Raw genomic sequence first — 15556 nt, 5'->3', positions numbered from 1 at the left:
CAACACAAATATTATATTGCTCCTCCATGTCTCAGGAATAGTACTGGATAGGTGTTGGTGACGATTTGGGAAATAGCTTCTACCAGCTTTGTGTTGATTTGAGAAGACAGTATTTTATAATATCAACGACAAAAAGAGAAATAGTCCAGGACAAATTTTTGTAACACCCACTGCAAAGGGAAAATTATTGCACCCTATAAGTCGAAGGTGGCAACGATATATACTTGGGAACCGAATAAAGCTCCCGGCCAAAATATAGATCCCCCCGCATATTATTAGTAAATAACCAGCAGTGTCTCGTAACGACCTGAAGTTAACATAACGGACACCAGAGACTAAACCCATCTACAATCCCTATAGACATGCGAACATCACTAATGCCCAGTGGAGAACCATCACCAAGCAACAACACCAGGTCCCTTACGGGCAGCTCGTCGGATAAGGTTCTTGCTAATCAATTAAGTTGTACATACAATATTTGCAAGAGAGCAAGTGTTATAAAGTGTCTGATCTCTGATGCAGAAACTCTCTGCAAGCACTCGAGACATATGAGGGTAAAAGCGCCAGGAAGCTATGGTTGCCATAATGTGACCACTGACTCTAGGATCACAAACACAAACATTCATGGTAACAACAAAGCAGCAACATCTCCGTAGTTTGACCACCCACTATATACAAATGAGTCTCCCAATTACTGATAGATCAGTGCAGCTTCTATAGCCAGGGATAACTCTTCATTTTCACAAATGGAAAAGTGAGCCGTATGGCTATCTTAATGGCAAACAACATGGTTACCTGACGATACACAAATCACCTAAAATCAACTTACATTTCGAAAGATAACTGAGGAGAACAATGTTCCCTCTTCTAAGATCACCAGCACTGGTGTCATGGGATGAGGCAGAATGATACAATGAAATCTTTCGAGAACAAGGAGGTCGGCTTTCCTCTTCCTGATTTTGTTGCGAAAGAATGGTTGGGCACACAACATGATTCAGCTGTACGAATTTGCCATTGGCCCTCCCATGTCTCAAGCATCAAAGACTTTCATCTGAAACAGGAAATGAAAAAGTAAAATGGAAACCAACTTACAGAAACATGGCAGAGCATTTGATTTTGATGGCAAGATAATAAAATAAAACTAAATTCTGCTGACCTTGTGAAAAGAACAAAGAATGCCAAGTAAAAAATTTGCATTTCATCAAAACTGGTCAATGGAGTGAAAACACTAAGCAACATTAGCAAAGCATTTTGATGAATACATCAGATAGCAATTTTCTTACCAACTGCATTTTAAATGAAAAGTATGGCCTCAATCCACAGGAAACATGCATGCAAGAATCAAGCAAGATATCGATACAGTTTCCTGTCTGCTTTGTCCCTCTCTAAAAACTCCCTCTCAATGAGAGATTCGATTCGTTTCTTTATCACAACAGGATTTGGCAGGAAACGGGACTGCAGTTGTGTGGTAACTTCAGTTACGATGCTGTTATGATCTAACACCCTTCTGGATTTCATGATTCTCACAATGGCAGCCTCAATCTGAGGCTTTCTGTCTTCCTCCACCCTTTGACGAGTCTCATGCTTCTCTGGTTCTGACTCCTTTTGTGCCACCACTGTCCCTATCTTCACCTTAATAAACTTGCTTGTAAACTTGTCATTGAAGAAGAAGGCATCATCCTCTGCAATGTCCTTGCTCATGGGTTCCTTACGGAGAACATTCTTACCCTTGACACAAGCAAGAGACTGAAGGCACCGCTTCAGATCTGAAGCTGGTATTTCTGTTGCTTGCTCAATTTCTTTATAACTCAAACAATCCGCTGAATTGAACAACATGAGGACACACATTTGGTAAGTAGAAACATTCAGCTCGTGCTTCAGTCCCTTACCAAAGGTTGCTTTTATATCTGCAGTGCCCATATTTGTTTGCCATGTCAATCTCCGTCCAGTATGAGTTCCAAGATAATATGCACGAAACTTCTCACACACGCTAAGAATTTCAGCCGGAAGGTTGCAAGGGGCACTGGGCTGTGTCGGCCAAGAACCCGTTGTAAGAACTTGAACAGCCAGAGTAGGGCCATCTCCCATCTCAGAATACTGACTAGCATAGAAACCTTGCATGGTGTCCTGGGATGTCCTCATATCTGTAAACATACCTTCCAGTTTAGATGTGAACTGATACCCACATTCAGTCTTGAGCTTGACTATCATGCTTCTTTCTGCATCATCGGAAACAGTCTTCCCAGAAAGAAGCCTCTTTGCCAAGTGCTGCTTGTAATATTTCTCAAAGACATCCTTCTCCTGCAGGTACCGGAATAGCATCATCACTTTGTCCAGAACAACCTCTACATCTTCTTCAGTGACCCCCTTGAGACCTTTACGGAGCTTATCATCAACATACAAGGATATAAACTCAGGAGACCTGTTGTTTAGATTGATAAAATATTCAAATGATGAGTTCAAAGCATTCTGAAAGGTCTTGTCATTATTAAATGCAACGTTAATAATCTTATCATGTTTGTCCTTCATATCCAAGAGGCGTTGAACAAAGTCCACAGGATCCCTTAACCTATCTGGATCAATTACTAGCTGTTTCCCAGTTTCTCGAAGGTGAGAGGTCATCACATCTCTGATTGTTGAAAGCCCTTCAGGAACTCGGCGAAACAAGTTGTACATTCTGCTTAAATCTTCATACTTGTCATCCACAAGCATATTCACAAGACCGGAATTCTCCATGTGGACCAATCTCTGCATGTGGTTAGCTATCATCTCTTTCTCCACTACACTTGTTATTTTCGCCTCACTTTTGGCATCTAAGTAGTGTGAAACTCGCTCCATCTCTTCATTAAGCCGCCTCTCAGCTTTCTTAAGGTAATCACCACAATCACAGCACTCAATGAATTGCTGGGACTCGCCACTGTAAAAACTAGCTGAGACCTCTAAAAATGGTCTCTCAAAATCTTCTTGATATACAGAAGATCCAAGGTCCATTAACATTTTTGTAATGTTTCTCATCAACCCTCTGTTTATTACTTCACCTTTTCGCTCTCTGTGTATGAGGTCGAGGAGTGTGTCAAGCAACCTAGTCTGGATCTTGTGGGTGTGAATGATGTTATCCCTCCACAGATTAAGTCCAAGCTCATGAACAGAAGTCTTGTGATTACTTGGAACAAATGTCCTATCCATGTACATCAGTATGTCCCGAATCATCTGCAATGCCTTGTTGTGATCCCCCCATTTTCTGTTCAGCTCCTCTAAAAATAAACCTCCCTGAGCAGCCTCTATTGATTTTGCTATTTCTTTTAGGTGCCATGTCATAGTAGTTACAAGGCCAGAGTACAGCTTTTCTCCATATTTGTGCAGCACCATATTGTACGCATTCCTGAATTCACAAGAGAAGCCCAGATTTTCTCAAAGAAGGGGTTCTGGTTCAGAATAATTATGGCAAAAAAACTTCAACTTGATATATAAATAAATGAAATTACAAAAACCTTAAACAATCTGAGGTAGTTGTGAATATGGGTGCGAATGCAGAACATCATTCAGCTGAGCGAAGAAAGCATATGTGGCATGAACAGAAGCATCATCTTTTAATTGACAAGTGCAAGGGAAAAATTGCTTAAAACAGCAGAATATCATAGAATGAGACAAACATGCAAAGTCTAAAAAAGATGGGATGCATGTATTTCCACACTTACGCCGAAAATAGAACAAAGACAGAAGCAAATTATGAGGCACAGGTCAAACTCCATAACAAGCTTAAGACTATTGAGATGCAATTGATCCAACTCAACACTTCAGACTATTTAAGTACCCAGATTCCCATGCCAGACTAAGCTCTATGGCAGGTTGAAACCTAAATTCTAACATGATTTTAACATGATCATGATATAGGTTAATTAGCCTCAGTATTCCCTCTCAAATTTAAATATATACCTTAAAGTACAGGGCACAAAGATATGATGTATTAATACCAATCCTATGGGGAAAACTGTCATACCAAGACTACACAAAACCCATATTTACTAGGAAACCTCCCAATTTAGCTGGTACTCATTGCCTTGCATACTCATTTCTAACCATTCCCAACTGTATTTTCTAGATATTCTAAAAAGTCATCATCTTTAATTCCATTAAAGTACACTAGCATATGGATATGCATGCTCAAACTGTTTTTCTTGACCAGAAACCTCTATGTATATGACATCTTCATTCAAATTTTACCTTTCAGTTTCCATTATGTTTCTGGCAACAAAAAGGCCGGCAAATAAATGCTCTATAAGCTAAAAAGGATCATGTCTGCTTATCTAGACAACTGCAACTGGAGTAAAGTAGACTGACAGGGCCTTTTATGTTTGAAATAACAGTATCTTGTCAAACATGGAAAAGCCTTTACTTTTGACTTTGAAAATTCAATATCCAAATCTTTCATTATTAAAAAAATGAAAGTATTAGATGTCAACAACAATTCAACAATGTGAAAATTACCAGCTAGAATGGATAAATGAATTATCATAAAAATTTGTCATTCCATTGGAGAGGGAAATGCTAGGCACATAGTCATCCCCAATACATAAAAGATCACCATGTATACATTATAACAGGTGCCAACACATTCAGCAGCTAACCATCAAACCTAGAGGGTCACCACCCATACAAACATTGTACTTGAGATGGATGCATATGACTAGTTGAGGCTTACAATTTCTAAATCACCCATTACTGCAAGCTCTTCTTTTATCAATACCAAGTATTGTTCCACTCCATGTTTATCTACAAAAGCTTAAATCACACCCCCTAGACCTTTAATTTCAGCTAATAAATCAGTTAGCACCCTAACTTGACTGATTCCTTCTTGATCTTAGTATAACTTGTATAATACAGACATAACCAAGCGGACATGGATTGAAGTTGTGGGAAAGAATTTGGAAAATCTGGTAAATAACATAAAAGAAGTGCTTCATGGAAATTGCTGGCGACTCACAAAGTCAACACAAAAAAGTAGGGACAAGTCTTTTTTTATGGTTATGGCTATATAATGCCAGACAAGGCTTTCGCCTAATAGAAGAATCACCAGCATGACCAACTTAATATGACATAACTTTGTAAAATTATTTGAAAAAATCAGCCTATCTTATGGGATGTTGGAGTAGCATTCATGGAGTAAAGCTTCTAGCATTTTGTACAGATAACTTCCATTTTTCTGCCTTCAGATTTCAGGCCTTCTAGAAATTCGTAGTTATAGCTTTTGAGATTATTTAAAGACTCTTTGATTAATTAATTGGTGAAGTATGAAAACATTTTTTTTTAATTACGATAGGAATTAAATAGACATAATCAACATATCACAGGATCTTTTAAAACTTATTTAACGAAAAATGTGCAGCCCTATACATTAACAAACATATGCTAGTTTTTGTTGAAGTAAAAAGGTCGAGGTTTTTCTACTCCTGACAATTCAAATAACATCCATCAGCTGAAAAACATTATAATTCACCCAGATTCTCCAGTTTTCTACATGATAGTGGACCATGTTTTTACCACTTTCTAACAATCATATCAGTTAGCAATCATTATACAGTAATAAGTGATTAAATTTACATAATGGAGCTTATCAAATAAAAGTGTGGCATCTTGCTAGCGCAAATTGTCATCACAGAACCTCCTCTTACTGTTTTCTAAAAAGAGCTGTATTAGCCAATAACAACCAAACTACCTCATCAACTTATATGCAGCAAGATATTAGTATTTGTTTTCGCTTGTATAAACTGATCGGCCATATTTTTTCTCCCATTTAAATCAAAAAAAATGTGTACGAGGTTCAGCTATAAGTGAAACTAGAAGAGTTTTTTCGTAAAATATGTCCAAATTATTTTTTCTATGGAACATGCACAAATAATAATGTCCCTCTCTATGGGCTTCCAAATCCAGTCCAACAGCCCACTTTGGTAATTTTCACCATACAGGCTTCACCTTGCAAAGATGTATAACAACAGAAACGTTCTTTGAAATGGATGCCTTGCATCCCTCTTCTGAAGCTTACCAGAATAAAATAAATTCCTAACCATATTAACATAATAACATTTTATGCAATCAAAAGCAAGGTATGAACCAAGGTCCACATCATTTATATTTAGATATGTCATTACTTTATGCAAGATTTCTTTCCCATCATAAATGCTGTACATTACAACTGAAAGATCCTACAAACATGATCGACGCAATGATTAACATGAATTTCGTTCATCCATGAAATTCCATATGGAGTGATCTAAAATTGTTTGATGTCAAAAGTCTCCTTAGAATGAAGTGGTTCCACTAAACTCCCAGATAAAGGTGAACAATGATACAATCCCATTTGTCTTCCCTCCTTTTACTTATGCAATAATTTGATAAGCTTCTGGATTTATCTGCCTTTTGCTCCACTGGACCAAGGGATAAATGTCATGAAAGTAGTGCAAGATTTTAGTTCTCTTTTTCCCAAACTTCTCCTTGTAAAACTTCATTGTAAAACTCATTCTAACCACCATCCTTACCCTCAGTCCATTTGAAAACTAACTCCATCCATGGGAACTCCATCCATGGGTTTAGATGATACTGAAAAAAAATTCAAAACCATCAACATAAGCGTGCAAGGAATCCTTCAATTGCCGAGTTTTAACCTCAACAAGAGTTAAAACTCATTGAAAAAACAAAATAAGGGAACCTAAATACTCAACTAAAGCATGCCATACAAATCAATTAACGTACATAAATCAGTGAAGAGGGCAGAGAATACAAAATTTATAAATTGTTTGCTTTATAAACAGAGAGATTTCTACAAGAATGTTTACAGCCTTGAAAAAGCTTGGACTATAATACAAGGCATCTAAGAATTTCCAAAAGTTCCTATTATAACATGATTGAAAGGCAAGATTGTTATGTCTATAGAAATCAAGTTAAGAATCTTGAGAAAGCAACATGAACCTTTCTGACTTTAAGAGCTTAAGTGAACAAAAATGCGAGTTCCTGATGGGAAGGAGTGGATAGCAAATCGTGGAAAAGCAAAGAGATTTGAAGTGCAGACAGGGAAGACAACACTGCAGACATGAAATTCTAAAATTAAAAGAACGAAAAAATTAGAAAAAACATAGTTTCATAGTTTGTGGAAGGAATAAATAAGGTTTTGTGTGGATGAACCAAGCATCCACTTGAAAAGAGATAAAAGAACAGAGAGAGAGAACGGTAGAAGCTCGATAGAAAGCTAAAATTGATTTTTTTTTTCCTGACACCGCCATTTCTTTCCTTCTTTTACTCCATGCAGCATGTTGTCAAGCAGAATTCTGGAAAATTTCAGCTTGCTTCTTACAACTTCCCCTAGAATTGAAGCATGACAAAGGTGTAAATATGCTACCCCCATTACCCATAAAAGTGTCAACAAAAGGTTGCTATTTACAAACATTCATATAGCATGAAATCTCTATGATAAACTAGAGGCAAAGTTCATTTAGAACCATCATAGTTTCCTCCCTAATTCCTAGAAAACTAGTGCCAATGCATTCAAGGAATGCAAGAGAACCAATGATCTTAATTTCCTCAATGAACTACCAAATTTTGGTTTCTCTATAGTAATATTTCGGTGGTATATATATTCCCTCTCATCTTTTAGTATACCTTAGCATGGTATTATTGTCCCCTCAATCAAAGACCCCACAATGACTTGCTCCGGTAGACTTTTGACTTCATCTTCGATGGGGGAACCAGAAATAGAAGGGAAGGCTCAAAAGAAATAGGTTGGGAAATGGGTATGCAGAAATTACATGTAAAAAGATTCCAATGATACACCATATAACCCTTGATAGGAACTAATGGTGAAGGAGTTGGAAGCAGTTACAGATATAATAATTTGATTCATTTGCAACCATGCTTTTTCTTTCAACCTGCAGATTTCTTGTAATATAGACACTTTCTGTCTCCCTCTACTAATAGATTAAAGACAACAACATTTCCAACGCCTTCTAATTAGAATATAACTCCTTGTCAATTTACTTAAGGTAGCTTAGCTTTTTAACTTCTAAGGACTCATAATTTACCTGTTCCACTATGACAAATTTTGCTCTACCACTTCTATACCTCTGTAATTTCGCATGCTCCATTATTTTGGGATACATCAAAATCTGGGCCTAGAACATTATTAAGAAGCTTCAACAAAGTCCATTGGCAATAAGTATTTCAACTTTTCAAATTCTTACAACTTCATCTAAAATCTCTTATATACACATCTTTTCTGGCCCTTCTAGGCAAGAAATTTAGCAAACATATTAGGTCCTTGTCTAGTCTTCATTTCACATTCAATGTTTGCTTGTCACCTCACCAATTCCAACAAACCCTACGTTTTCTCTGGTCAAAAAACTTTAAAACTAATCCTTCAATGCTTACAATTTGAATAATCTTATCTCAAGCCTTCATCTTATGTCCATCAACCCTAACCCATTTGACTTTGTTGCTCAACACTCAGCAGCCCCCAAGAACTCCAAAATCCCTTCCAACTTCACCCACATCCCAAACTATACTAGACGTAGCCCACTTCTATCTCTCCATTCCTACAAGTGACAAAATAGCAACTAAGAACTATGGCCATTTAATTTTGCTTAGCGCCTCATGTTCTTTTACATTCCCACCGAAATTGTAGATTATATACTTCATAATAAGAGTTTTAAACCCTTATCATCTGAAGTCCTCCACCATAATTTATGTCTACAATACACAATTCCATACTCACTCATATCTCATCAACATCAATACATAACAGCCAGTTATAACACACACCTAAAGTTCTCAGACCCCCTAGCTTGTCAAGCAAGAATGAAATACATATCTCGACATTTCATCAAATGAGGAAAGAGCAACAGAGAGAAGAATTTCCTTCAATTCGTAGTGCAGCCCTACTACAACTAGAATCTACCAATGGAAACTGCTGATTCTTGACGCAATTAGCTCTCATTCATATCACTATTTAACCACATACTCCTAAATAATATTCATACATCATTATAATACATTTTCCATATGCTTCCTCCAAAATGACAAAAGAATAAATGCAGACTCTTTCCCCTCTGAAAATATTGCCACCAACTTTGACGATATTTTTTCCATCACCCTCCCATACCGTCAAATGGGGTCCACATATTTAGCTTCAGTAAACTTTTATGGACAAATTCACTTTTATGAAGTTGTAACATGATATCTCACTGGTCAATTGGTTTTGTACGTCTAAGATCATATGAATAAGCATGTTAACAACAAAAGCCCAATTTGCTCCCCAAAAATCATACCACTAAAAATATATTGCAAGATACTAAAGCCTTCATTTTCACATCCTTTTCGCAACATTTCTACCTCAATTTGCAAAATAGATGGTGCATAAGCAATACCTGAGATGTCGGCCTACCAAATCTCTTCCCTTGATAAAGTTCCTATGCATAAACAACTCGAAGAAATGTTCACTATGCATTAACCTTACCGATCTTCACAAATACTTCATTGTCCTTACTTTCAAGTTTCAAAGCACAAATGTCTACCCCCAAGAACCAATTCACTTGGGATTGAAAGCTTTGCCTTACAAACCTTTTTTCTTGCCATTTTCATTTTCTTCGTCTTCCTTACTTTCTATACTGCTAGATCCTTTAACACATTTTTTCCTCACTTTACATTCATATGTATACACCTTTCAGAGTCCCCCAGAACTTCTCAAGATAAACTTAAACAAAATGATTAACTAAACTTGTATAGGAGTTGTATAGCAAAAAAAAAAAACAGTTGCATAGGAATTCCACCAAACAGATGGCATGACGACAAGAAAATGACACAAACTATGGATGTGTGCTCAAAACAGAACCTAGTGAGTAGAAGCGCTAGAATTTGTGCCACAAAAACAAGCAAGAGGTGACAAGCCTAAAATAGACAGTTGGAAGCTGTGACAAGCCTTTACAAAAGCATATAACAATAGCAAATGCAGACATCAATTAGTGGAAATGATTCATAAAGCTAAATTTAATTACTCAAATCTTGGTGGCTACCTTTTATACTCTATTACCACCAACAGCAATGAGAGTGTGGATGAGAAATAAGGTATGAGTTCTATTTAGCTGCAGCAAAGAAATATTGCCTGTTGAAAGTGACACGAAATGCTGTATGGTGGAAGAATTAAGCTACAAAGATTCAGTCAATGCAAAAAATAGAAACTGGCTGCACGTTAGAGAGGAGGGGGGGGACACATGTTGATCTTAGAGGCTCACCTGAAGGGATAAAAGAGGTAGAAGCAATAAAGGAATAGGTGTGGGACTCTAAGGAGAAATTTGAGCAAGTTTGTTATAATGGACAACATGGCTCGACATAAGTGGATAAGCAGAAGTCTTGAACCTAAATATGTTGCTAACTAAGGTTATGGCATCAAAAATCAAAAAGCTTAGACATAAATATTCAACCTTTGTATGGCAGTATTGCTTAAATACGAGATGTGATGGCCAGGAAAGTAACAAAAACATAATTCACCTGCTGCTGATCAAAGCTACAATAATCAATAACCGCTACAAAGAGCTGAAATTTATGACATTAACTGAGAGAGTTTTCATTGAAAAATATAAAATCACATGAAGCTTTGCAACAGATTATACTTAAATCACAAGCCAGCACAAAGCTAAAGCATGTAGGCTTTGATCATCTAGAAATGATGATTATATCAAATAAAGAATTTTTCAGTAGTAGTACAGAAAAGCACCTCTTGCATCACATTCCTCTTGCATCCAAAAATGTGCTATAACTTGAGGCTAGCTGTTGTTTTGGGTCTATTATTCAATTTGATTCTTTGGCATATAATTTGTGCATTAGAAATGAATATGATTCCTTATATTAAAACTTGTATACTGCCTCTTCATGTCTAAGGGAATTTGGAGGCTTTCATCATGTTGCATGAGTTTAAACTACAATTGATTAGGTAATTCTTCTCTGTTTGTCCAACAGCCTTTCAGGTCTCATGGCAGTCTCCTCTCCTGCTATAAGTCGTGTTAGACAAGAATTTAGCACTAATTCTTGGGAAGTTGTCAACTGATTGATAGTGAAAATATGTTGAAATCTTCCATATAGCCTGCTCGAAATAGAGTTTTGCTCCATTGTTGGCCCCATTTAGGTGGGAAGATGCTTAGATATTAACGATGATGATGTTTTTCAAAACTTACGTAAAAAAACATATACATCATAAGCAACATTTTGGTTGAGCTTGAAGGACTATGATCAAAGCATCTTCAAAAACAAGGCAGAAATTTGATTAGATGCTTGTGTCTATGGGCAGAGGAGACGGCCATTATAACATTCTAATAAGATAGGACCATGGTCAATAGATGCCCAATCTAAAATACAAATGAGAAAAAGAACCCGCTATAAGGAAGCTGAGTCCTCCCATGGTGCTCATTTTGAGGAGGATAAAAATCTCTTACAAGCCAAGCACATTTCAAATTGTTCGCTTGTCCACTCTTACAATAATATAAATATAAAAACTAACAGAAAAAAATGGAACAGCCAACAGCCACCTAGAATCAATAATAATTAATTTACTTAAAGAACTTTATTCTGAAGGTTCAAGCACACAAGAAGCAGCATCATTAGATCCATCATCATGCACGAAAACAATGTCAAGGAAAAAGGTGGCTGCTTAAAGGGGGGCTTCCTCCCAAACTTTTACCTTCGCAACAACATTTTCATCACCATTGAGATCTTAGTTCGTATGAATATCAGGCACCCCTTATGATATATAAAATCTCGGTCCTATTACCTTGGCTGATATAAAACCGATAAAATCTGAGATATCAGCTAATGTGATATATTCATATCGGTCGACATTTTTTAATCATTTTTTTACTTCCTCAAAAAAAATTTAATAACAAATCTCGAAAGTAATGGTTAGATACAGTTTTTAATATGAGACTTGCCATATCATCTAATATTTCCATATCTTGGTTCGGAAATATTGACTAGGATCTCAGAAAATTTTAGATGCCTCCAAATTTTCTCGCTTACCATATTAGCCAAGATAAACCAAGATCTTGATCCATCTCGGTCTCGGCCACTCACTGAGATAACTAATACATCAAGATTTTAAAAACTTTGCTTTGCAAGGCTCATTCTTTCATTAAACCCACAGCCCTTGGCCCAAGAAACACTCTGGTACCAACTGACATGTGTCTACTATAAAATAAGACGTAAAATCGATGCGCAGGAAGAAATGCCCACCTTGGAGGGAAGTAGATCCTCCAAAGCGGCCCGCTTTGAGAAGGGCAAAAGCATCCTACAAGCCAATCCTGATCCCAGATTAGTTCATTCCCTAACAAGTCGTAAACTGTCAATACAAAGAACATAAGAAATAACCAAATATAGCTGGAAAAACTGAAAGGGGAAAAACACTACTCCATAATCAACAAATAATTAATTTCTTTGATACAAAGAGCAGCCAATATTTATAGAATTGAATAATAATGATTCGAAATAAAAAGTAAAATAGAGAAAGGCAAAATCGTGTGCACTTAGAAAAAGGTACTTCCTACAAGCCAACTACGAGCCAAACCCATTTTAGGCTAGTCCCTTCTACCCCGTGGTGCAGCATCTACGATGCGTCAAATTTGGATACAGAAATAACTGAAAATAACTGGAGATAATCAACTAGAACTACAAATAACAAATTTCCTCAGTCATGTGAACAACCATTCCAATATATAATGAAATAGGATGGTGTCAGCTTTCCAAATTCTACTCCAGTAGATTACGATATACCGATCACTCCTTTTTTTTCGATAATAATACCGGTCACTCTCAAAACCTTAAAAAGGTTCGTCTCAATAGGGAAAGGGAAAAAAGAACCCCTCATAAACAACAGCAAAGAAACCTATAATTCAACAATCCACCACGAAATCAATAAAACTACCGAATTACCGATTTCCAGAGGATTGTGCAAAACCTAATAGATCCACCACACCGACTAGTTACAGATTAGAACCATCAAAACTTGAAACAAAGCATACAATACATAACTAAAACGACTCGAGAAAGAAAAGGATGCATCGGACAAAGAATGGAAGCGGACCTATAGAGTTCCTCGAAGCTGAGGCCGCTGGCGTTGTGATTATAGATCTCATGGATGGCGTGCTCCAAGATCTTCCAGGTCTTCTCGGCGTACTTGGGATCGACCTCGACCCGGTGCTTGAACGCCTCGATCTTAAAGTTCCTCTTCTTCTGGGCGCTCATCGTCCCCGGCCGCCGGAGCCAACCTTCCCTCAAATTAGGCGTTGAAGACCGTCTTGGGCGGCGCCGGAATCGATTCCTCCGACCAAATCGGCAGCGAATCTGGGCGGGAGCGGCGGAGGCCGCCTCGGATCGAGGGGACGCGGGTTAGGGTTTCGCGAAATGGCGGGGGTTCGACAAGAGAAGATAATAGAAGAGAGGAGAGAGCAAGAGAGACCTGAAAATAGACGAAAGAAAATGATCTCTCCTTACTTTTTTCCTTTTCCTCTCGCTTCTTCCCCTCATTTCCCCCGCAGTTTCTCTCTTTCGCGGACGGGGTTCCGTCCGGTTGGATTTGGTTCTGTGGGCCGCTCCAATCATTCATGGGGGGCCATGATCGTATTTTGATTCTCAGAAATTCCTACGGGAGCATGGCTGATCAGAACCGTCTATTTGATTGATATATGATTGATCAACGTACAATGCTATCCGCTGGTCACGCGCATAAAATTTTTCATGTGAGCTCTTGATGGGTGCCATTAATTCATTTCGTTTATCTCGTGCACGCCTAAATTCTGATACAATGTGGCGTTACACTTGATAGCCGTGCATGATTAATCTGTATATATACAAAGGTATATATAGCCTCTTTATGATTACGTCGAGTGCCTGCATGTACATTTAATGCTCATGCATGTCGTAATGCTATATCTTTGATGCAGCTGGTGGGCTTCTAATCTGTTTTCATTGTTTTCTTTTTGTGTTTTACTGATAAAAACAACGGTAGAGTACCACCTCAGCTCATTGATATCAGGGACCCTCGCATCAAAGAGGCCACAAACTACAATAGAGGGTATGAGATTAAGATTAGATGAGAGAGAGAAAGAGATAGAGGAGGGGAGAGCTGCCCGGGCTCTGCACCAACGCGTGATACCTTGGCCACAGGGCTCGGATTACATCCCTGGTGCAAAAGAATGATTCACCACTTTCGTAACATCAATCATTAGGTCGCATGATAGCCGCTTTGAGATCCATATAAATAGATGGAAAAAAAAAATTGGAGTTTTTTGAGAAGGCATAATTCAAGAGTTAATATCATGAAAGAAAATTAATCATTCATTTGAGCAAAACATATAACCCGTGTGCTTAGGTGCCCTTTTTAGACATTTTGTCACAGGAACCAAAATTCATGAAAATATAATTGTTGGTCTAATGTTATAATTGTACTAATATGGCTAAGCCTTTGGTGGGAGGGGAAAAAAAAGCTACACATCATGGATATTACGTGTTGAAATCAAGGGTGAAAATTAGGGTTGTCAGTAGAAATGAATACCCATATATTTTATCTGTCTCTGAACTGAATGAATTAGTTTAAACCAAAATTAAATGGGGATGGTTTAGATGATAATTTTAAAATTAAAAATGGTTCGATTTTTGTTTCGGTTTTGATGAATTTCTTGATCCGAAATTGAATCTGAAACCGATTCCAACATCGAACCGGACACCAAGCATGTAACTGAACATATACGATAATTAATATCCTTAATTCTTTTATATTTAGTGTAAATCTAAATTAGAAACTCTATGAGATAGTAGTGAAGATGACTTTTGTATTGATAAGGTGATCTATAGAACCTTTCTTAGTATTAATAAAATTGCTCACTTTGAATAAATGGTTGTAAATTATATCATAAACTATCTTATTAGTTGAGCTTGTTTTTCTTATATTTTTTTCTTTTTCTTAGGCATAATATGTTCATGGATTAGTGAAGGCAAAAATAGAGATTTGGATTGTTCACCACAATCTCTTATATTGAAAAATTTATCACTATGTTTTCTTTCATGTAGTTGAGCTCAGTTTTAACTTTGATTATTATATTTGTTGGATGGTTGTATTATTATTTTTGAATTACTGAGTTTGTTTTATAGTGATTTTATTAATTTTGGATATATTTATTAGATGAGTTGGTATGAATTATATTATAAAAATTATGGATTATGTTTTTAGTTTGATTATTTATATGTAAAAAATTTAAAATAAATAAAAAAATTAAATAATATTTAGTTTTTCTTTTGTGATTTTAGTTTTTTTGATTTTTTTCGGTAGTAGATATATTTTTTTATTTTAAAAATTATTCGGTTTCGATTTTGATTTGAAAGAGTGGTGATTAATTTTGGATTTGGTTTCAACTTTTTTTACCAACGATACCGAAGCTGCTCAATTGTTGTCAAGATGCCTTTTTTTTTCAAAATATCTATCCAAAGCCATGACCCACATTCATGGAGTGCAAGAAAGCAAATTATT

General features: G+C 36.8%; 1 protein-coding gene across 4 annotated transcripts; it reads right to left on the bottom strand.

Annotated features, from left to right (window-relative positions):
- Positions 1-621: 621 nt before the first annotated feature.
- On the bottom strand, positions 622-13571 carry LOC103719999 (cullin-3A-like). 4 transcript variants are annotated; one of them, XM_008809500.3, is made up of 4 exons: positions 13115-13571; positions 12268-12373; positions 1284-3382; positions 622-1051 (listed from the first exon to the last, which is right to left on the bottom strand). In XM_008809500.3, the coding sequence occupies exons 1-3, from the start codon at positions 13164-13166 to the stop codon at positions 1342-1344; spliced, it is 2199 nt and encodes a 732-aa protein (XP_008807722.2). In that variant the 5' UTR covers positions 13167-13571; the 3' UTR covers positions 622-1051; positions 1284-1341. The 4 variants fall into 4 exon arrangements, with proteins under 4 accessions (XP_008807722.2, XP_008807723.2, XP_008807720.2 ...); XM_008809501.4 differs by having other exon boundaries at positions 12268-12358; positions 13115-13570; XM_008809498.4 differs by lacking the exon at positions 12268-12373 and having other exon boundaries at positions 13115-13564.
- Positions 13572-15556: the final 1985 nt, after the last annotated feature.

Source organism: Phoenix dactylifera, chromosome 15, assembly GCF_009389715.1.
Source record: "Phoenix dactylifera cultivar Barhee BC4 chromosome 15, palm_55x_up_171113_PBpolish2nd_filt_p, whole genome shotgun sequence".
Classification (NCBI taxonomy): Eukaryota; Viridiplantae; Streptophyta; class Magnoliopsida; order Arecales; family Arecaceae; genus Phoenix; species Phoenix dactylifera.
Note: the sequence above shows the minus strand (reverse complement) of the source record. Positions and strands in the feature narration are given on the sequence as shown.